This window comes from Esox lucius, chromosome 25, assembly GCF_011004845.1.
Source record: "Esox lucius isolate fEsoLuc1 chromosome 25, fEsoLuc1.pri, whole genome shotgun sequence".
Classification (NCBI taxonomy): Eukaryota; Metazoa; Chordata; class Actinopteri; order Esociformes; family Esocidae; genus Esox; species Esox lucius.
This window is the reverse complement of record NC_047593.1, coordinates 18,838,413-18,861,292: the sequence shown is the minus strand read 5'-3', so window position 1 is coordinate 18,861,292 and position 22,880 is coordinate 18,838,413. Positions and strand designations below refer to the sequence as shown.

The 22,880-nt window shown below is 46.5% G+C and overlaps 1 protein-coding gene across 3 annotated transcripts in view; it reads left to right on the top strand.

The window, feature by feature from the left end:
• Positions 1-3,358: 3,358 nt before the first annotated feature.
• Positions 3,359-22,880, top strand: part of pcdh7a (protocadherin 7a) — a 50,282-nt gene continuing 30,760 nt past the window's right edge. For 2 of the 3 annotated variants that reach the window (XM_029118383.2, XM_034291158.1), the window contains exons 1-4: positions 3,359-6,093; positions 6,333-6,884; positions 8,713-9,916; positions 17,791-18,570. In XM_029118383.2, coding sequence (XP_028974216.2) covers positions 5,135-6,093; positions 6,333-6,884; positions 8,713-9,916; positions 17,791-18,570 — 3,495 coding nt within the window. In that variant the 5' untranslated portion in view covers positions 3,359-5,134. Of the gene's footprint in view, positions 6,094-6,332; positions 6,885-8,712; positions 9,917-17,790; positions 18,571-19,465; positions 19,771-22,880 lie in introns of those variants that run through there. The other variant, XM_034291157.1, reaches the window with a different exon arrangement.

Here is a 22,880-nt window from a genome sequence, read left to right as displayed (position 1 = left end):
CACCTACCCAGAGGTGGACTAGTCATCTGGCAATTCTAGCAAATTGGGGACTTTCAGTCAAAACGCATCACCAGAGAGAGAGAGAGCAACTCGAAGAGATAGTCAGTAGAGCTAGGTTAATATGTTCAGAACGGAAAACGATAGCTAAATAATGGACCATAAGAAAAAAAAGGTGATGCTGAAAAAGTTTGAGAGAGCAAAAAAAGGGCTCTAAAGTCTGACGCTGCTAACAGTAGTGTAGCGGGGACAGTAGCATAGCCAGGGACAGTAGCGTAGCGGGGACAGTAGCGTAGCCAGGGACAGTAGCGTAGCGGGGACAGTAGCGTAGCCAGGGACAGTAGCGTAGCGGGGACAGTAGCGTAGCCAGGGACAGTAGTGTAGGTGGGGACAGTAGCATACCGGGGACAATAGCATAGCAGGGCATGTGCACTGGTGAGGCACAACCTGTGCAGAGCACAAGCCCCTTTGCTATATAGTGCCCTTTCCATTTGGCATGTGCCCGTCCGTCTCAGTGATGTATGTTACACACACCGATGGGACACGTCGTCCGTCTTTACGTGTGTCACGCGCTCCGATGGCGATGCGTCGTCAGACTTTTTTGTCTGTCCGTGTGAGCTGACAACTCTGCCCATTTTTTCAGTTTCGGCACATGCCTCTTGAAGGTTCTGTGCATGGTACTGTTAGCTAGCGTGTCACTGAATTGCATAACTGAAATATCACCAGACATTTCGGGGAGGGGGGGGGGCAGTGATTAGACACGCCCCCTCATTTATACAAAATGCACCCTCAGTCATGTCATCCTGGCACCGGCCCTGCTTATGTTCTCCTTGGTCTGAATCATGTGTTCATCTATTCACAACTAGGAAGTTCCAGCCAAGCTTCTGCAGCAGAGTCAAGTGCAGTGGAGGTAGGAAGACAACATTGAGAGAGAGACACACCGACACAGATGCTGCCAGTTTCTTAACACTGTGGCTCTAATTAATCCTTAATTAACCCTTCAGATATGAGGTACCTGTGTCACACACACACACATCTTTACACCACAGACGCGCGTGCACACACAGCTCACACTAGCACACACACACATTTTAACATACTTTATTATAATTCACAAATAACTGTGTATCACAAAGGATTTAAACATTTCAAAGACTGCTGCTAATATCTATAGTTTTTGCATATTATTGTAGTATTTATATTCTATATTATTCTACACATTCCTATTCTCTGTGTATGTATTCCTATTGCCTATCATAATGGTTATTATTGCTTGTTAGTATTCATGTGTATTCAAGTGTTGAGAGCAGCCTGTGAGAAAGCATTTTTGCTGCAACATTTACACCCTAAACCCTGGGCATGTGATAATAAACATTGACAGCCTGCCACTCATTGCTAAATGAGTTAGCAGTGTTGTGAGTCAAAAAGAAACATGGCATTGATGTGTTCTAATATTTTGAATTAACTTGGATGTTGCTGGAATCAGTAGAGCCAGAGTCCCCTGGTCTTCTAGTACCAGTGCTGTGAGGGAGGATGCTAATGTAGGCCTAGCAGAGACAGGGCGGAGTGTGGTAGAGGCAGGAAGGAATCAGTGATACACAAATGTACTTTGAGTTTGTAATTAACTCTAGATTAGTGGGGAAAACGTGTGACAATAATCCTAATGATATCTACATGTAGTTACATTTAAACTTAACTGTGCATTATAACAAGGAGAATCAGACAGACAGGCAATCAGAGCCGGCTCCAGACATATGCAACATAAACGGTCGGCCCCCGGACCGCCAGGAGGGCTCTGACTGCTAGGGAGCCCTCGACCAATAGGAGAGAGAGAGAGAGAGACCCAAATAAAATGTTGCTTAGGGCCCCCAAAAGGCTAGAGCCGGCCCTGTACACAGTGACAACAAAGAGCAACATACTGTAGAAAATGACAATCAAGACAGTGACAGTAGACAATATGTAGAGACAGACAGCACACAACAGCAGTATAACAGACTCAGATGCACAGCCACTGTTTTTTAAATATATTGTACTGTATGTGTACATTTGTTTTTAACATTTGCTCTTTAAAAAGTAATAAGCATCGTCTGCCAGTCACTGAGTAAGCTTTGGTGGCGAATGTGTGTGTCAGTGGGTAATGTTTGCTTGTGTGGCTACAGTGCCAGGGCTGAATTTCTGTCCCAGGCCGCCCCTGCACCTACCCGCACCCAGTGCAAGACGTCGATTGATTTCGAGGGAAATCAAAGGCCCACGCGGATCGAACAGAGGGCGCGGGAGCACCAGGGGAGGCAGCGCGTGCCGACGACGCAGGAATGCTAAACAGACTGCCGATGCAGCAGTGAGAGAGAGAGTGACTCAGTTTCTGTGTGTGTGTGTGTGTGTGAGGGAGAGAGAGAGTCGCGTTAACATATTACGCCGTTCCTTCCCGCTTTAACGGCTGTCTCTCAGCATACTGTACATGGCATGCGCCTCCAGTCGGTATTCCCGCCTCACGGCGTTATGACGAGAGAGAGTGGGGAACCCCCCCCCCCCCCCACACACACACACACACACACACGCACACACACGCTCCACACACACACATTTCCGGACTCCGGACCGACTACTGGTTGGTTGGATGAAACATTGACAACCTCCGCCGGACCTGGCCCGGAATAATTTAATGACAGAACCACGGATAGGTGGAGTGTGATGAGGGAGAGAAGAGGATTGCGGTGGGGTGCCCCCCCCCAATCTCGTAGGCTACTCTCTACCTCTGTCTGTCTTTCTCCCTATCGCTGCTAGTACACAGCAAGAGAGGAGCCGGTTGCTGCATTGCGCTCACCCAGCAGAGCATGCTGCGGGTCAGTCTGCTGCGCAGAGATTCTGAGGCTGTAACGTCTTCAGTACACTGTGTGTGTGTGTGTGTGTATGTGTGTGTGTGTGTGTGTGTGTGTGTGTGTGTGTGTGTGTGTGTGTGTGTGTGCGTGTGTGGGTGTGTATGTTTGTGCGAGGGCGCACCGTGCAGTAGTCAGACAAAAGGAAATGCTATACTTAAATATTCAATAGAGAATAACTAGGTTTATACTTAAAAACAACTGCAACAACTCATGGCCATACACTATAGACTAATATTCATTTATATCAATATGACACATTTTGATATATATATATATATATATGTATATATACAATTACAAAAAAATATAGGCCATATATGTATATATATATATATATATATATATATATATATATATATATATATATATATATATAGATATACATAAAAGTAATCATAATAGCCAATTTATTCTTATTAATATTATTATTAACATGTTTGCCCTATCAGATGACCTCTAGCGAGAAGGGCTTTGTAGTTTTTAATACACATCTAACAGTTCGTGGCATAAAGATTAAGTTACTTTGAGACGTCACGAGAGGACCACGTGCTTCCGATTGTGTGATGACATTGCGATGCATTGTTGAAGTCATAACTGGATAAAGAAATCTAAATCATTATAAAGAGTGTGAGACTAGGTTATTACGGCAGGCAATTTCAATTTAAACCCCAGTCCCGTAGCCTGTCCAGCGCAGTGAAAAAATGCCGATTCTGCAGAATAGTAAGTTAATTTAAAAATGATATTTCTCTGACATGCAATAGCCTATCCTTCTTTCCATCCCTCTGTCTTTTTTTGTAAAAAAAAAAAGAAGATATTCCCCTCATCTCATACCGCCCTGAGTACCATAAACGCCAAGACATTAATCTATGCAGTGACAGCCAGGAGAAGAGGTTCTGATCACCCCGTAACCGACACGCACACACACGCGCACGCACACGCGCACGCACACACTGAGCGACCCAACACTGCCTCTCGTTCCGTTCTCCCGTTTCAGCTGAACGATCAAGTTACGGGCTATGGAAATGTTGCATGTGAACGGGGAGAGAGAGGGGTAGAGAGAGCGCGCGACTGCAGCATCATTTTAGAGCAAGCAGCAGCAAGCCCCGCACGTAAATGCAGTGCAGTAGAACGTGCAGGTGAGAGAGGCAGAAGGAAAAAAGAGAACTAGAGAGGGAGGAATCGAACAAGGGTATGCGGGACTCTTGGAAAAGACGCAGTTTTCCTCGGTTCATTACCGAAACATCCCAACAAACGCTCACGGAATTATAGTTTTACCGGTTTGTTGACGTCGGGATCTCTTCACTTTTGACAAGAACCGTTGCTGATGTGAGCTCGAGGCTCCTGGTTCCGTTTAGATTATTATTCTGTCCTGAGGAAGTCGGTGTGAAAAGCACTCTTGTCTCGTGAAGTTCCGTGAAGGCATCCGATCAACGGCTTGGCACGTTGCTTCACTGCGGGAAAAAGGCACACGCGCAGCTCCCCGATTCACGCGGTAGAGCAAGAGGTAAGAAGACCAACATTTAGCTCTAATCAAGTAACCTATCAGAAGACTATACATTTTTTAAAACATATTTCCCCCCGCTTTTTGGATCTAAGTTCTATGTGTTTTTCTTTTCTAATCCGGTGTCCTGAGCCAGAGTCGTGGACAGTTTTCTTTTGTGGGTAGTGCTGCATTGCAGTTTCTCTCCAACTCGTGTAACCCGCCGAGAGATCCCCTTCTACCGGAACGAGACCGGAATGAAGCGAAATTACTAATGGACTAATAAAATTGTTAACTATAAATACTGAGTCCTCGAGAGAGGCAGGACTGGAATAACGTTAATATCTCTACCATAAAACGGAGCAAGCGAGATATACAGTGAATTGGATTCATTAATTTGAGTGGATGATTTGGTTTTATTCTTCTCTTTTCCTGCTGGAGGGATTTTCGGATATGTTTGTGCTTTGAACATCCCCAAGAGATTTGGAGGAATTATAAACAGTTTATGTCTAAACCACTCAACAATAAAGTAAGAGAAAGAAAACACTTCAACCTAAGTGAACTGCACAGTTATCAGAGAGAAAGCTTTCCTGGACCCTAACAGCCTAAACTGCGGAGGGGAGTGAGGGAGGGAGAGAGAAGAAAGGAGAGAGCTCGAATGAGTGTGAGAGAATATCAGTGATATACAATAGGACAGACACACGTAGGGTAAGAGAACAAAGTGGTATACAGCAAGTAAATATCCAGACAGACAGGGGATAGGGAGTGAGATAGAGCCATGAGGAGGACAGGAGTAGGTGTTGGTGGGGGTGGATCATTGTTCTGCTGCTTGGTAACAGGACCGGGGGCGTTGTTCTGCCTTATAGTACCTCTACTAACGCTGACTCAGCTTCCGCTAGCCGACTCAGCGCTCCGTTACCGGGTGGCAGAGGAGGGTCCCCCGGACGTCAAGATCGGTAACGTGGCTGCCGACCTTGGCCTAACCGCCGGCACCGGCTCTGGGGATGTCACGTTTGCCCTGGAGAGTGGCTCTGAGTTCTTCAAGATTGATAACGTTACTGGGGAACTGTCGACGGGACAGAAAAGGATTGACAGGGAGAAGTTGACCCAGTGTCAGTTGATCTTCGACGAAAATGAGTGTTTCCTGGACTTCGAAGTGTCTGTGATTGGTCCGCTGCAGAGCTGGGTGGATCTCTTTGAGGGCCGCGTCGTCATCACTGACATCAACGACAACACACCCTCTTTCCCATCACCTGTACTCACACTCTCTGTCGAGGAGAACCGGCCAATCGGCACACTGTACCTGTTACCCACCGCAACGGACCGCGACTTCGGACGCAACGGAATCGACCGTTATGAGTTGATTCAAGATGGCGGTTCTTCCGGGTCGCCAGTGGGGTCAGGGTCAGGGTCGACGAGGAGAGCAGCCGGCGGACCAATGGGAAGAGCAGATGGAGCCGGCGGAGGCGCAGGAGGGGGCGATAGGAGGAGAGGAGCGGTGGATAACAACGGAGGTGGAGGAGGCGCAGGAGGAGGTGTGAGAAGCAGTGTGTTTGAGCTCCAAGTTGCCGACACTCCCGATGGCGAGAAGCAGCCCCAGCTGATCGTAAAAGGCCCATTGGACCGTGAGGCGCGGGACTCCTACGAACTGGTCTTGCGAGTCCGCGATGGCGGGAACCCTCCACGATCTTCCCAGGCTCTCCTCCGCGTTGCCATTACCGACGTCAATGACAACAGGTGAGACCAAAATTTCCCTGCTTGCGTATGTGCCCGGGATGTGTTGGTGTGTATATAAGCGTGTGTATGTACACCCCTGTGTATGTGCGTTTGAGGTCATGGAAAATGACACACGGCATTAATGGCTTGTTCGTAAGGTGTCTGTAGTGTCTGCACCTATACACTGCTAGTAGCTAGCTAGAAAAGTGTGACAATTGTAATTTTGTTACAACATCATTTCTTTCCTTTGATGGCAACAGCCCGCGCTTTGAGAGAGCTGTCTATGAGGCTGAAATGGCAGAAAATGCGCCGCCTGGAACCCCTGTCCTCCAAGTACGAGCTTCGGACCGCGACGTCGGTGTCAACGGCCAGGTAGAGTACGTCTTCGGGGCGGCCACGGAATCCGTCAGACGTCTTCTCCGACTGGACGAGGCCACCGGATGGCTGAGCGTCCTTCACCGGATTGACCGGGAGGAAGTGGCTCAGCTGAGGTTCACGGTCACGGCGAGGGATCGCGGTCAGCCGCCGCGCACTGACCGGACGACCGTCGTCCTGGCGGTACGAGATGAGAACGATAACGTGCCCGTCGTGGAGATCAGGAAAATCGGACGAATCCCTGTGAGGGACGGGGTGGCTTTGGTGCCTGAGAATGTTCTTGTGGATACGCCGATTGCACTGGTTCAGGTTTCTGACCGCGACCAGGGGGAGAATGGAGCGGTTACATGTACGGTGGTTGGTGACGTTCCCTTCACATTAAAACCGGCTGGAGAAGCAGCCTTGTTGCCTCTGCCGGCGGATGATGCTTTTGACAGGTGAGATGAAAACGCAGTCCTGTCAATTTTCAAAACCTTATTTTTGGAATGTATTGGTTGGGTTTATTTTCGTAGTGTTTGTACAATGTAACATTTCGGGGGAATTCCAGCATAGTACATATATACAGTGGATATAAAAAGTTTACACACCCCTGTGAAAAGGCCAGGTTTTTGTGATGTAAAAGAATGAGACAAAGATAAATCATGTCAGAACTTTTTCCACTTTGAATGTGACCTATAATGTGAACAGTTAAATTGAAAAACAAACTGAAATCTTCGAAGGGTAAAAATTTTAAATAATATCCTGGTTGCATAAGTGTGCACACCCTCTTATAACTGGGAATGTGGCTGTGTTCAGAATTAACCAGTAAGATTTTCCTGACATTATCTCAGTTGAGCAAAAGCCATTGTCCACAGAGAGCTTCCAAAGCATCAGAGGGATCTCATTGTTGAAAGATATCAGTCAGGAGAAGGGTACAAAATAATTTCCAAAGCATTAGATATACTATGGAACACAGTGAAGACAGTCATCATCAAGTGGAGAAAACAGAGACATTACCAATAACTGGATGTCCCTCCAAAATTGATGAAAAGATGAGAAGAAAAATGGACAGGGAGGCTTCCAAGAGGCCTACAGCAACATTAAAGGAACTGCAGGAATTTCTGGCAAGTGACAACATGTGACAACAATCTCCAGTATTCTTCATATGAATGGGCTATGGGGTAGGGTGGTAAGACGGATGCCTTTTCTTACAAAGAAAAACATCCAAGCCTGGCTGAAGTTTGCAAAAACAAACATCAAGTTCCCCAAAAGCACGTGGGAAAATGTGTTATGGTCTGATAAAACCAAGGTTGAACTTTTCGTCCATCATTCCAAAAGGTATGTTTGGCGCAAAAACAACACTGCACATCACCCAAAGAACACCATACCCAAAGTGACGGATGGTGGTGGCAGCATCATGTTTTGGGAGCTGTTTTTCTTCAGCTGGAACCGGGGCCTTAGTCAGGGTGGAGGGAATTATGAACAATTCCAAATACCAGGCAATTTTGGCACAAAACCTTCAGGCGTCCGTTAGAAAGCTGAAGACGAGGAGGAAGTTGCACAACAACGACCCAAATCACACATCCAAATCCACAAAAGCATGGCTTCAACAGAAGAAGACTAACATTTTGGAATGGCCCAGCCAGAGCCCATACCTGAATCCAATTGAACATCTGTTCGGTGATCTTGAGAGGGCTGTGCACAGGAAATGTCTTCGCAATCTGACAGATTTGGAGTGCTTTTGCAAAGAAGAGTGGGCAAATATTGCCATGTCAAGATGAGCCATGCTTATGGACTCCAACCCAAAAAGACTCAGTGCTGTGATAAAATCAAAAGCTGCTTCAACAAAGTATTAGTTTGAGGGTGTATACACTTATGCAACCAGGTTATTGTGAATTAAAAATGTTCCCCACTCAAAGATTTCAGTTTGTTTTTTCGACTGTATTGTTCACATTATGGGTCACATTAAAGGTGGAAAAAGTTCTGACATGATTTATCTTTGTGTCATTCTTTTACATCACAAAAAACTGGCATTTTCACAGTGGTGTGTAGACTTCTTATATCCACTGTATACATATAAATATACCGATAACTGCTAGCTAGCAACAATTCTGAATCAAATGCATGATGTTTAATTTGCCAAATAAAGTTAAAGAATTGTGTGTGTATATATATATGTATATACTAGATTTAATACTTGTAAAATCATTATACAAAAATATTAATTTTGCAGCAATGTTTTTCCCAGGAAATACCTATATTTTTTATTTAATTCTTCTCCCTTAGGAACCGTAAGAAGTACTTCCTCCACACATCCGCCCTTCTGGACTACGAGGTGACTAAAGAGTACAGCGTCACCATCGTGGCTGTAGACTCGGGATCGCCTTCGCTCTCCTCCAACAGCTCCCTCATGGTCAGGGTGGTGGACGTCAACGACCACGCGCCCACCTTTGCGCAGGCCGTGGTTGAAGTCCATTTCGCGGAGAACAACCAGCCCGGAGAACGGGTGGTCACCGTGGTGGCGGCGGACGCCGATTCCGGTAAAAACGCTGAGGTTGTGTACTCACTGGATCCGTCGGTTAATGGCGCTTTCTACATCGATGCAGATAACGGGGACATCCGCGCGACGGGGGTTCTCGACCGGGAGGTGCGGGAGAGGTATGAGTTCCGGGTGATCGCCAGGGATAAGGGAGCCCCCTCCCTGCAGGGGTCGGCCACCGTGGTTGTCATGGTGACTGACCGAAATGACAATGCGCCAAAGTTCGTCCAGGAAGTGTTCACATTCTATGTGAAGGAGAACCTTCTTGCCAACAGCCCTGTCGGCATGGTGACAGTAACTGATGCGGACGAGGGCGAGAATGCAGAGTTGAGTCTCTTCGTGGAGATGGATGAAGAAGAGACACTGATGGATGGGCAGGTGGAGGGAGGAGATGGGGAGAGGACCGATGGAGGCGAGGAGGGATGTAGAGGAAGGTGTAAAGAAAAGTTCTCAATCGAGAACAACACTGGGACTATCTTCTCCTCTGCGTCCTTTGACCGTGAACGCCGCTCCACCTACACCTTCCGCGTCCGAGCTGTTGACGGCGGCGACCCTCCTCGCTCTGCCACGGCGACCGTCTCGCTCATCGTGACCGACGAGAACGACAACGCCCCGTCCGTGATCTCTCCCACGAACGAGTCCTACACCCTTCTCCCGCCGGCGTCGGGCGCCCGAACCATCGTCCGGACCGTGGCTGCGTCAGACTCCGACTTTGGCCGCAACGCAGACCTGCGCTACTCGCTGGTTGGAGGGAACCCCTTCCGGCTGTTCGAGATCGGCTCGGCCAGCGGGGTCATCACCGTGGCGGAGCCTCTGGAGCGGAGACACCGGGGTCTTCATCGCCTGGTTGTCCGGGTCAACGACAGCGGGGAGCCTTCGCTCTGCGCCACGGCGCTAGTGCACGTCTTCATCAACGAGAGCTTGGTCAACGCCACTCTGGTGGATGCTCAGGTAATTAGGAGTTTCACTTTCATCATGGCCCAGACCGCACTTTTTTAGCCCACGGCTCTGGATTACACTAGGGCTGTGATGTGTGCCCCAAATGACATCCTGTTCTCTATAAAGTACACTGTTTTTGACCTGTGTCCATAGGATGTAGGGAGCCTTTTGGTAAAGCCGAGTTTAATGCTAATGTAGGGTACCTACACACTGTACATCCTGATCAGACTCCTTGGCTATTCCATTTGGTTTTATAGTTTTTTTCTAACTCATAGCAGTCAGTTCATTTGTCAAGGGCACACTGTGTTCTACAGGCTATACTTATCCAAGTCAATAGCCCAGAATGGACTGATGCAATGCATCACCCTTTAATGGAACAGCAGGGACGGATTAGAACAACTTACAATATAATAGATGGGCAAATTGGAATGGAATTGCAGAATGGAAGAAATTAGAATGGAACAATAGCATGTTATAATGGAATGGCTGAGTTAAGAGAGGACCATCATTTCATCTTTTAATAAGAACAGCTTATAGCAGGCCTCACCAATGGAGGGAATAACACTATCACAAGTGATTCAACTACGCTGGCCAAACTACGTAAATGGTCGGCAATTAGTTAAATAGATGAATCAGTTAGTGTTGGGCTGGATTGCCAAAGAGCACCTAGGCCAATCCCTGAAAACACAAGGTCAAAGTTGAATCAAACAATTAGTGGCACAAAGTTTGACATGGTCCTGAAGGTATATTTCCATAATGCTTAGTGGCCAACTTGTGACTCTTGCTGTTTAGATGTAAAGAGGTGAGTAATTTTCTGCTGCATTGCCATTTCATTCACTAATCACTTTGGCTTCCTTCCATAGACGCACACACACACACACACCTCTTCTCCATTACCCTGTACAGCGTGCTGTGCTGTGCTGGTCTTTTCCAATTAAACTAAACTGTCCGTGGTGTAATCTAAAGGAGTTCTAGATTACCGCATATACTTCCACACATTACAATCCATTGTTCCATTGTTGTGTTTTGGGATTCCATTTTGTTCTGCTGTGTTCTAGGCCACTTCAGCGTTCTATTGGAATCTAATTTCTGTTTGTAAGCCGGAGCTTCTCAAATTTTAGATTATCTTTCTGGCCTTGTAACTGGTCCCAGGCTTTGTCTTGTCAACTGGGGCCCAGAGTTGACCTTAGTTATTATAAAATAAAAAACTGCACAAGGAGTAACTGCACAAGGACTCCCGACCCCAGCTTCAGTTCAATGAAGGACTTTGATCCGGGGGGCTTGCAAAACGGCACATTAATTTTCCTGCCCAACATTAAGCCCATGCTGTATTCATGTACTCCACCAGCAGGCAGTTTCGGGCTCATGGCTGTGGCCATGGCGGTGTTAAACACAGTCATTTCAGGAAATAAACTAAAGTTTCAATTTAATAAGAAAGGTAATCTATTTTTCAGTGACTCAACAGGAAATTAAAAAAAAGCTTTTTAAATAAAAAATTATATGTTTTAATTTTATGTATTTAAATTAGTCTACTAATTTTATGTATTTAAAAAACGTACTTCCTTCAATTCGACTTGACCCTTTACCTTTTAGCCCATTACACAGGTGTTTATGCTCCAACCATTTGGATGTTCAAAATGTCATTACACTAAAGCTACACATTGCCAGGCATTCAATGAATGAATCTATAAATCTATTGTATTGTTCAAGTGTATTTGACTGAATCCCTTGTTACAACAGAAAACAATTAGTCACAAAATCCTTTACAGATATATATCCAGCCTTAAACCCCAAAGAGCAAGCATTGCAGAGGAGCAAGAACAGCTATTCATAGTATCTATCAAGAGAGACACATCACTACCTACAAAGAGAAATGCTTCCCGTGCTAAACAGTACACACACACACACATTGTTAAAGGAGAATTTCATTTATTTTCTTAAACTTGGTGTTAGGTGCTTCCTCGCCCCGAAATATGTCTGTGAGCGGAGAGGACCCACAAAAAAAAACATGGTTCAGTTCTTTATTCAGCCGTGTGTACACATTTGACTGCATTAACTAACCACCAGCTAGCGCCTCAATAAAACACCAGTGTACTGGTGATTCACGCTGGAGTGTGGCATTGCTTCCTTTTGGGCAGTGGCACTGGCTAGCTAATTGGCAAAGCAACGGCAGCCTCGCCTGACGTGTGGAAAATAATGAGCTTTCAATGAGAGAGGAACCGTTTAACATCAAGTTCAGAAAATCTTGAAATTACCCTTTAAGGCTGAGCAGTACAAAGCTTGGTGCAGCACAGTGGAGGAGTCGTGGGGCAGTGTGGCTAGGAATGTGTGTATATGTGTGTGTCCTGTGGGAGCTGGCTGAGCTGGGGAGGCAGGGATGATGCGGATGATGAGGGGGAGCGAGGGATGACGCGTCAGGACGGATGAAGATGTACCAGAGCCTAAGTGGTCGTGCTGCACTCTTGGTTTGAACACTTATAGGCAGATGCACACACACATACACACACTAACACGTACGTAAACACACACACATACACTCAGAAATGCAATATGAATACACAAAAGTGCAGAAAAACACACACGGATATGGACAAGGACGCGCGTGCATGCGCGCACAGAGCAGGAGTCACTGTGAGCTAGCGGCGTGCTGAGCTAGCGGCGTGCTGAGGAGAATGTGAATGGGACAGGGACTGCAGAGTGGAGAGGAGCCAGGCAACAGCGGAACAATGGCACGGAACAGACCCAATGGAACCAGTAGAACCCACTAGACAACAGAATAAAATAATCCAATCCGCTAAGACAATAGAATGGAACCGATGGAGGGGATATGATGAATGGTGTGGCTGTGGATTTGTCTTTTGTCAGACCTTGAGAAAATAACTCTCCTTTTCATCGAAGATCCAGAAGCTTCTGCCCGCGTGTCGTTCTGGTTCCATGCATGCGTTTATTCCCTGTGCGCCGTGTCTTGCCCTTCGTACTGCTTCATGTTCCTTAAAATCTGAGTTTGAACGGCCCGAATAAAATCCACGCGGCTATTTGAAAGAATGTTCCAGAAAATTACACACAGCCTATGGCGTAAGGAGAAGGCAGGCAAAGTGGTGTTCTTTAACTCAGGCAAACAATGACAAACTGTGCTTGGCTTTTTAAGCAGTAGGCCGGTGTTATTTCTAGCTTCAATTTGTTTGATGTGGAGTAACAAACGGTACTGAATCTCAAACGCTGGAAATACGGGCCTAAACAAAAGCAAACACAAACACTGTTTGTTTGTGTCTGACGGCTGAGATTTTGTGCTCCCCCCCATGGGTGGAAATGTTTTACATGTGGTGAATCTTTAGGAAGGTGATTTTTCTTTTTTGAAGGTCATAGAGAAGGATGATCTGTAGTCATGGCCTGTAATACAATCTCCCAGACAATAAATACAAGCCATTGGAACGGAAATAATAGATTATTCTTAGACAGCTGAATGGAACCCACTGGAACGGATATAATAGGATATTTCAAGACAACAGAATAGGACCCTCTAGAACCCAAATGATAGAATCTGCTAAGGCAAGAGAACGAATGCTTTACCATGGTCATTCAGTGATATTGAATAATTGTATTTAGCCAGGATTGTCCATTCCGACATCTATACAAACAACATTTTCCATCAATGAAATATAATCCACTGTACAATTGAATATAATCTAGTAAGACAATAGGACAGGATGTAGAAAAAAAAATCTACTGAAATGAAGAAAACTGAATATCATTATGCAAGAGAATGTAATATAATTCAGTAGGACAATGGAACAGAAAATAGTAAAACAGTATAATACAGTAAAACCATAGGATGTTACTGCTAACTTGTGTAATGGAGTAATTGAAACAATGCCATGAAACAGTTCCTGAGTCTTGGTGTTACGGAGCTAGGCAAATGGCTGTGCTAATTCTGTTACAGTATCTGGAAAATGAAAACACTCTCAATCTTGCGAGATGGTATGTTGTGCTGTTGATACAATCTGAAGTGCTGCTTTGTCAGAGTTATCACAGTGATTCTGCCGATAGCGGAAGAAAAGCAGTGTCAGCGATGTGGAAGAAAATAATTGTAATGCTATATTATCTAAAACATTAAAATGTAATTAAAGTGTTCTGTGTAATAGAACATGACTTCAAAGAGTAATGGAAGATTCAAATGCACGCACGCATGCTTGTAGGCAGGCACAAACACACGCATGCACGCACACACACACACACACACACACACACACAGCACTCAATAGGATAGAGGATATTGGATAATTAGAATTCCCAGCGTTGACTGCACAAAGTCAGATATGCATTTATAGACCTGTTTTACAGACCTGGGTGGATATGGGTGTTTGAGGTCTAGTATGTGTTTGTGTGTGTATATACACATGTATGATTGTGTGTGTGTGTGTGTGTGTGTCTAATGGGTTTCCCTTTGTAGGCCTTCTGTGTATTGATTTTCTATGTTGTTATGGCAAAATCTATGCTGCATTACGCTCATGCTCTATTCTAAATTACTGACCCCATTACACACACACACAAACACACACACACATACACTTTACAGTTTCCAGGCAATACTACATTAGGATCATGGTCTATTCTGACCCCATGCCACTTGGTTGTTGGCTCTATACCTGGCCAGTGGGTCATGACCCACAGACTTGTGGCTCTGTTCATTTTGTACCTTCAAATGTTTTCAGTTCATTTCAGTACCTTTCCGTACTGGTGGTTTGGAGTCCCTAGTTCTTGCATCAATTTTTGGACCGATAAATTAATCATATAGCCTGTGATTCTTAAAGAACATGACTTACAGTATAAATGCCACGTAAGCTGAGTTCCGCCGTCCTGGCTCTGAACCCCAAATAAACACCCACTCCATCGTCAGCAAGACCAAGTCACTAATCACGTTGATATCGTGGATGGGCAGTCTTTGGATCCACAGCTCTTTGTCCGGGCTCATCCTCATCGAAAACAGAGATCCTCTAGTCTTTTTCTCAACTGCTGTATCTAGCTTCAAGCTGGTTTACTCAGGCCCGGTTATTCCACTGAATCCCTTAACTGTTCCCTGCCGTGACCCAGTGTTTCACAACCTTTCTTAGGCCCTAGAACTGACACGCCTGATTCAACACGACGGTCGTGTGAAGAAAAGGTAAGAAGAATGTACCCGCCTGCTACTGTAAGTGGCTGTGGATGAGAGCGTCGGCTAATGGCCTTGATGTTAATGTAAAGAGCCCCGCAATATGCAGCTCCCGTCAGCCTGTCCCTCGAGGCTCAAGCAGACACCAAAGTAACGGGAGCATTTAAAACATCATTTGAACCACGGCGTAGACGGAAACGGTGTCAACGCGCCTCGCCGGCTAACCTTGCCTGAAGAGGTGCATTAGATGAGCGAATTAATACCTTCGCTTGAGGCGGAGTGTCAGCAGAGGGTATCAAAGGTATCCAAACTAACCCAGTCAGGAACAGCTCCGACAACCTGCTGGTCCAACTGACCCGACCCGATAAGTGCTTCTTATGAGTGCCGCTGCGGCTTTCAAGAACAGTCTGGTACAGCCTTTTTATGAAGGTTTTAGGAATTAGTTGTGTGAATGATTTTTCCTTTGCTGAGACCCACGCTCTGGCGTGAATGCGCGACTTATTCAATGGAAGCACCGCGGTGACTAAGGCTTTGCCACGTGCGACACCGAACACCGCCCTTGACAGGGGGCTTCCGTCGTGGTCGCCAAGGTAGTGGTGGGATTATAATTACTTGGAAATGATGTGGTCTTGGGTAAATGGTGCGGGCTAATACATATGCTAAAGCTTAGCGGACTAACAGAGTGTTGTGGCCTGCAGGAGAACTAAGTTAAAGGTCGGTCTGTACTGCCCTGACCTAGATAGGTACCCTTGAGGAGGTGAACTAGGCAGTGGAGTAACGAGTGGTTCTGAAAACAGTGTTTAGAAACCTGTTTTTATACCTAATGAGACTAAGAGGCGGGGCCGTTGCTTGCAGGTCGCTGTTTTAGATACCAGTACTGACAGAAAAAAAGAATGGCTGTAACCCATAGTTGGGTGGTACATGCTGTAAAAGTTGAGCGAAAGGACAGTTTCTCTGTAGAATTCTGAGAATATATATTATAACTCAGTGTTCAACAAAGTCATATATTTAGTGTACTTTATTGATACTGCTGTTGACAGACGTTTGTTGAACATAAGTGGGACTTGCTACTTGTCTTCCAGTGACCTTGGAGATCCCGCGGCATGACAGACGATTGGCCTCGTCCAAAACGTCAGGAAATGTTTACCGCACTGCAAGTCAACATTTGCACGGGATCTCCTTGAAGGGGACAATCATCTCCAACCAGACATTGTCACAGAGCAGAACTCTCAACGGAAAATGACTTGCTGAGTCCTCAGTGCAGATGAAGAAGAGTCTGACACACTGCTTGTCACCGCTGTCTCGTGTTCGGATCCGACATCACCACAGCCGACTAAATAATACCACGCTTCAGAGGACTGACTAAACATCTCACCTTATGCTCTGCCGAGTACAGGGAGAGCTTGTCAAAAAACCCTGAAGCAATCAGCTGACATAAATGAATGTTTATGTGGCTGGAGAAGCTGGTACCAGATTGCATTAGTGTTGCATTTCTGTTTCAGACTGACAAATGATGATACCACAACTAGGGATGTCACGAGAACTGATAAATCGGTACCAAGTTGATGCCAAAATCCTGAAAACATGACAGTACTGGTTTTTATACAGAACCATAGTTACCAGGGATCCAAAACTTGTCAGATTATGGCATGTGCCGCTTCGCCTCGACTCGTCTGAAAGAAAAACAGTACGAGTCGCAAACTTTTTGTTATAGGCGGATGATCCGGGAGTAACATATTCGCAAAAATCACTAGGCAAACGGGGCCTTCAAACTCACGAGACTAAAGGAGGAACCACTTCCAACTTAGCGAAGTGCCTCAGAGACAGACATGCAGATTTATTTAAAGAATTCAAGGTGAGTTTCAGTTCACGTTACATTAACAGCGTATCCAAAGTGTTATCCTTGTTATATCCTATATGGACATCCCAGACAGTGAGTGCACAGCAACACAAAGGTGATTGGGCACATTGTCACGGAACAACCAAGCACAGCTTTTCGTGCCAACACTTTGTTTTTTAGGCTGACCTCACCACATCATATCTTCCACCAAATACTCCAATGCTGATAGTAATCCTCATATATTTGTTCGATGTCTGCAGTTCTGGAGCAGCTTTTCAACAATGGAGGATGTACCTGGTCCAGATTGCTGTTCAGCGTTCAACCAAACAGTTTTTCGAATACTTATGACAGTATTTGTTTGAACCCGGGTTCTGAAATGGTGAACGTTACGGTTGCTATCAAATTCTAGATTTCCTGTTGTGTCTTTGAGCAAGGCATTACTACTGAACATTTCCCAAGTGCCATCTTTTTCACCTCAGGCGTGACCACACAATGTTATTAGAAGTACCAAACCACCACTGCTTTTTCTCTCCCGCTCTGCTTTTACACCTGTCTTCCCCCGGCCCCTTGATCTTTCTTCATTTCTTCTTCCCTTCTTCCTGTCTTCCTCTGCCCTTCAGTCCTTTCATAAATTAGTCACCCCACCTTTAACCCTTCTGTCTTTGATCCCTGGCTGGGTGGCTTTGTGGTCTTCCCACTCTCTGATGTCACAATATTGCTAATCAATGGAGAGTAATGATTTACAGTGTTTGCAGTTCTCTACCTTACCTCTTTAATCCTCTGTCCTTCACCTCCCTCTACTTTCATCTCTTTCCTCTGCTTTTTTATGTCTCACTTTTTCTCTCTTTGCCTCTCTCTCTATCTTTCTTTATCTCTCCTTCTCTCTTTCTCCTTCAGGTGGCTCGTAGTTTAGCAGCCCCTCTCTCTCTGGACATCGCTGGCGACCCGGACAGCGAGAGAGCACTGGGGAAACAACGCCTCTCAGTGGCCATTGGCGTCCTGGCAGGTGCCGCCGCCGTCATTCTCGTCATCCTCCTGGTGGTCACGGCGCGTCAGTGCGGTGCCCAGGGCAAGAACGGCTACGAGGCTGGGAAGAAAGAACCGGAGGAGGACTTCTTCAGTCCGCAGCCGGCTGTGCCCCAGGCCAGGGGAGGAACATTAGACCGCGGACGGAAGCCCCGCAGGGACAAGCGCAATGGCACGGGAGGTACGGGAGGAGCCGGCAACAAAACAGAACACTCGCTCTACAGCGGCATCGTCACGGTGAACGGGCTCCGCCGGCACGGCAACGACCACCACATGGCCAGCATCGACGACGACGAGGACGAGGACATGAGCGGCGCTAGCGAGCGGCTGGCGGCACGCTACTGCGCTGTTGACGGTGACCCCGGGAGCCCCCGCATGGGCTCCCGGCGCCACCAGTCCAGCCCGGACCTGGCCCGGCACTACAAGTCCAGCTCGCCCCTCCCGGCGGTCCACCTGCAGCCACACAGCCCGCCGGCCGAGGGCAAGAAGCACCAGGCGGTGCAGGAGCTGCCGCCGTCCAACACCTTCGTGGGGAGCGGAGGATCCGGCGGGAGCGGCAGTGGGGGGAGCGGGAACGCCGACGCCATGTCACTAGGGTCGGACCAGTGCTCCGAGTACGGATGCCAGACGGGAAACAAGTACAGCAAACAGGTAGGTCGACCGAGCTGATCCTGCCCCGTCGGGTCTGAGCGGCTGGTTCTGCCGGGGGGTGCTCGGGGAAAACGGGTCACGGGTGATTTCCCTCCCTGGGACCCCAATTCACCGAGCCGAGCTGGACCTTACTGGGCTGGCCTGGTTTCGGGGGCCGGTATGCCCCGTATTTCCGCATCCCACGGGAAAGGCCACGCGTTGGATCTATATAGTTCACTTAACACTAAAGTTACTTTCGGAGAGCAGTTCAGTGCGTGCGAGCTGCTTGGTTAGCGCGTGTGGAGGAAAATCCCGGAACGGATCCCACCTGATGTGAATGTAATGTGCATTTAGCCTGTTGAACTAAGCAGCCACCATTCAAATGAGGCTCAGGGGGGTCTGGCACTGATGAACAGAAGGAAATTCTTTCCTCTACTTCAGTTTTTCCATACATTTTTTTGGTTTTTGCTTAGCGAGACCCATACTTGACAGGAAAGCAATCAACTACTGAAGTTGTATAATTTAGTTAAAGTAGTTCCTGCTAAGTGTAGTTGAACTGGAACTGGTTGGCACCAATGTATGCATTAATATTAAGATTTTCGGGAGCTGTTTTAAAGCGTCAAGTGGTAATACAAGCTTGTAGCTTGACTACTCGGGCCCAATACATGATGATGATGATGTTATTAGTGTGGTTTACTTCTGGGTTGGTTGGCTGCGGATGTTTTTTTTTTCCTTTTCTTGTTGTATGTCGCTCTTTTTGATCTTTGATGTTTTCTCTGGAGTCGTTCTTTTCCTCTGCGTTATTTCTTCCTCTCCCCTCTCTCACTCCATTCTCTTTCTCTCACTCTCTCTCTCTCCCTCCTCTATCTCTCTCTCTCGTCCCTCTCTCTCTCTCTCTCTCGTGCTCTTTTTGCAGTCCCCTCAGTATCGCCTCATAAGCTGGCTTTTGTGTGTGCGTGTCGGCGCTATAAGCCTGTGCAGTGTGACAGTGTCCCGTTGTCTGAGTGTGTGTGTTCCATGTCAAACAGCCGACTCTATTTAGCAAGGCTTACCGCCAGCCACCCAGGATCTCTGTGTGTGTTTGTGTGTGTACGTATTTGTTCGTCTGCCTGTGTACGATTAAAGAGTTTGTGTGTGCGTGTTTGAGCCCTGCCGCAAACTCTCTATCCTGAAAGCCACAGACACCTGTTCTGGTGACTGGCCACTTAACCCCCCCGCACCCCCCCCCCCCTCCTTTCGGGAAACAGCTAAAATGGTGGTGATGGTTGAAAAAGTGTCGCTTTGCGTAGTTCATGAGCACAAATCCTGCTGACAAATACAGCTGCTGACAGCTTGCTAACACACACGCACACACACACACACACACACACACACACACTGACACGGCAGGGTTACCCTCAGGCCGCAGGGGAGTATTCCGTGCCGTGACGTTTGATGGACGTCTCACCCCTCACCCCCCCCCCCCATTCTGCCTTGACTGACACCTCGGCATTTTCTCTCCTCTCGCAGAATACCGCTGACATGGGCCTTAAAGGGGAAGAGCTTTCTCTCCTCTCGCAGAATACCGCTGACATGGGCCTTAAAGGGGAAGAGCTTTCTCAGCTAATCAATTCATACATGCCTTTCTGATCCTGCAGAGCACACACCCACACACACACACACACACACACACACACACAAACCCACGCCAGAGGTTAATCCATTACGGAGTCAATCCTCTTAATCTGGTGTTCTCAGGGAAAGAAAATGCTTACTGTGGTAGTTTGGTGTTCGTATGCACACACACACACACACACACACACATACACACACGGACAGTCTAATGAATTATTGATTAGTGAGGGTAATTAACTGCTAGGCAGCCACTGTGTGACCTCCCATAACTTCAGTAAGCCCTAGATTTTGAAAGTGTGTATTTTTATGTGTGTGTGTGTGTGTACAGTTTGTGTGTGTGTGTGTGGGGGGGGGGGGGGGGTTGTGAAGTAGTGTAGGTGTGATTGTGTCTGCCCTGAGGAAGGCTTTTTCATGTATGTGCATGGTAGAGGGCGGTATCAAGAGAAGAACACGGGGAGAAGAGATGCCTGGACACGCCTACTCAGTAAAGGTTATTTCTTCTATTTTCCACATTGTGGAATCATAGTGAAGGCATCAAAACAATGAGTGTACAAAGCTGACATCAAGGAAATAGGTGGCATTTTTGAAGAGCTTGAATATAAATGGATTTGTTTAGAACTTTGGTTATAAGTGATACAACCTTAAGGTGTATTTTTGGTCTCTACATGATTCACTACATATGTGTTATTTCATAGTTTTCTCTATTGTTTTGCAAGGTACAATAGTAAAAATGAAGAAATACCCTTGAATGTGTAGGTGTGTCCAAACCTTTGACTGAGAAAATTTGGGACAGAGTGGACTGATAGATAGAGGAGAGAGACGAACAGAAAAGAGAGACAGACAGAGAGAGACAGACAGACAGACAGAAGAGAGACAGACAGACAGGGAGAGACCGACAGAAGAGAGACAGACAGACAGAAGAGAGACAGACAGACAGGGAGAGACAGACAGAAGAGAGACAGACAGACAGAAGAGAGTGATAGATAGTACAGAGAGACAGAAATTAGATGAAGTGAGAGGAAAGGAGAGAAGGAGAGGGAGGGGGGCGTGTGTGACGGAGAGAGACATAGCGTGTGAGTGGGTGATGGGAAAAGCGAGTAAAATAGAATGTCTGTTCATATTGACTGTAGTGGGAGAGAGTGGAGAGTCTGACAGAGAACGTAACAGATAGAAAATGAAAGGGAGAAACTAAAAGAGAATGAAACACAAAGACAGAGGAGTGGAGATGTATGGAAAAGATAAAATGATAGACAGAGAAAAGAAGTTGTTACATGCAGGGGAGAGACAGAGATAGGCAAGGGGAAGGAGAGGGGCAGACAGAGAGACATAGAAAAGGACCGAGAGAGAGAGAAGTTGAGCTAGAAATTGAGAGGTATTGGGGGAGAGGTAGTGAGAGAGAGTCCATATTGACTATAGCATGATGGCCTTGTGACAGTGATCAGTTCTCTGTTTGTGTGTGTGTGTGTGTGAAGTTGTGTGTGTCTGTGTGTATGTGAGGCTGTGTGTGTCTGTGTGTGTGAGGTTTTGTGTGAGGTTGTGTGTGTGTGTGAGTTTGTGTGTGTGTGTTTGAGGTTGTGTGTGTGTGTGTGTGTGTGTGTGTTTGTTTGTGTGTGTGTGTGAGGTTGTGTGTGTGTGAGTTTGTGTGTGTGTGTTTGAGGTTGTGTGTGTGTGTGTGTGTGTGTTTGTTTGTGTGTGTGTGAGGTTGTGTGTGTGTGTGTGTGTGTGTTTGAGGTTGTGTGTGTGTGTGTGTGTGTGTGTGTGTAATGGATGTTCGGTGCCAGTGGGTCTAACAGTGACCCACATCCCTATCCGGTTTCTCTGGCCGACACCCAAAATGTCCCTCTCTTTCTCCTCCCTCCCCTCCCCGCTCCATCACTTTCTCTTTCCCTCCCCTCCTCACCCCCCCTCCCTTCTATGAAGATGTCATTTCTTATGCTTTAATGGCATGAGTGACAATGAAAATGTTGCCAGAGCCAAGTGATAAAGGTAAAACGATCTTTCATTTATCTCTTCATCTCTCTCTCTCTCTCTTTCTTTCTTTCTTTCTTTCTCTCTCTCCACTCACCTCTTACAAAGCACAACTCAGCATTTTCACAAGTGAGACTTCTTTTACTGCAGTGAGCACTTTCTCTCCCTGAACTATGTGTATTAATCTGTGTGTGTGTGGAGCCATAGAGTCTGTATTACTCAGTACACACACACACACACACACCTGGAATTGCATCTGAAGTGAGACACGGTAATCCAGCCTTAAAAAAAAACATTCCCTATGTCCGATATTCCCTATATCCGATATTCCCTATATCCGATATTCCCTACCTTCTAGCCCATAACCCTAAATGTAATGGAGATAAGATGTTTTGTGGAGATGAATGCTACTCAATGGGATGCATCTTGTCTCTGTTATTCACATAATTGGTGTGTTGGAATCAGGATGAAGAATAAAGGGGATTTTCTGCTGCTAGAGGGTTTGATTGGAAAAGCAGCTTTATCTTTGGTGTCCCAAACAACACCCTGTTCCCTACTCTGTGCCCTAGGTTCCACAGAGCTCTGTTCAAAGTACTGCACTACTCAGGCTGTAGGGTGCCACTTGGGATGCATCATCTGTAAAGAGAAATGAAATCTCCCTGGTGGATTAAATTATGATCAGCATCTGTCACAAGCACGCGTAATCACAAATACACACACACACACAGATCTAGACGGACATACGTTCA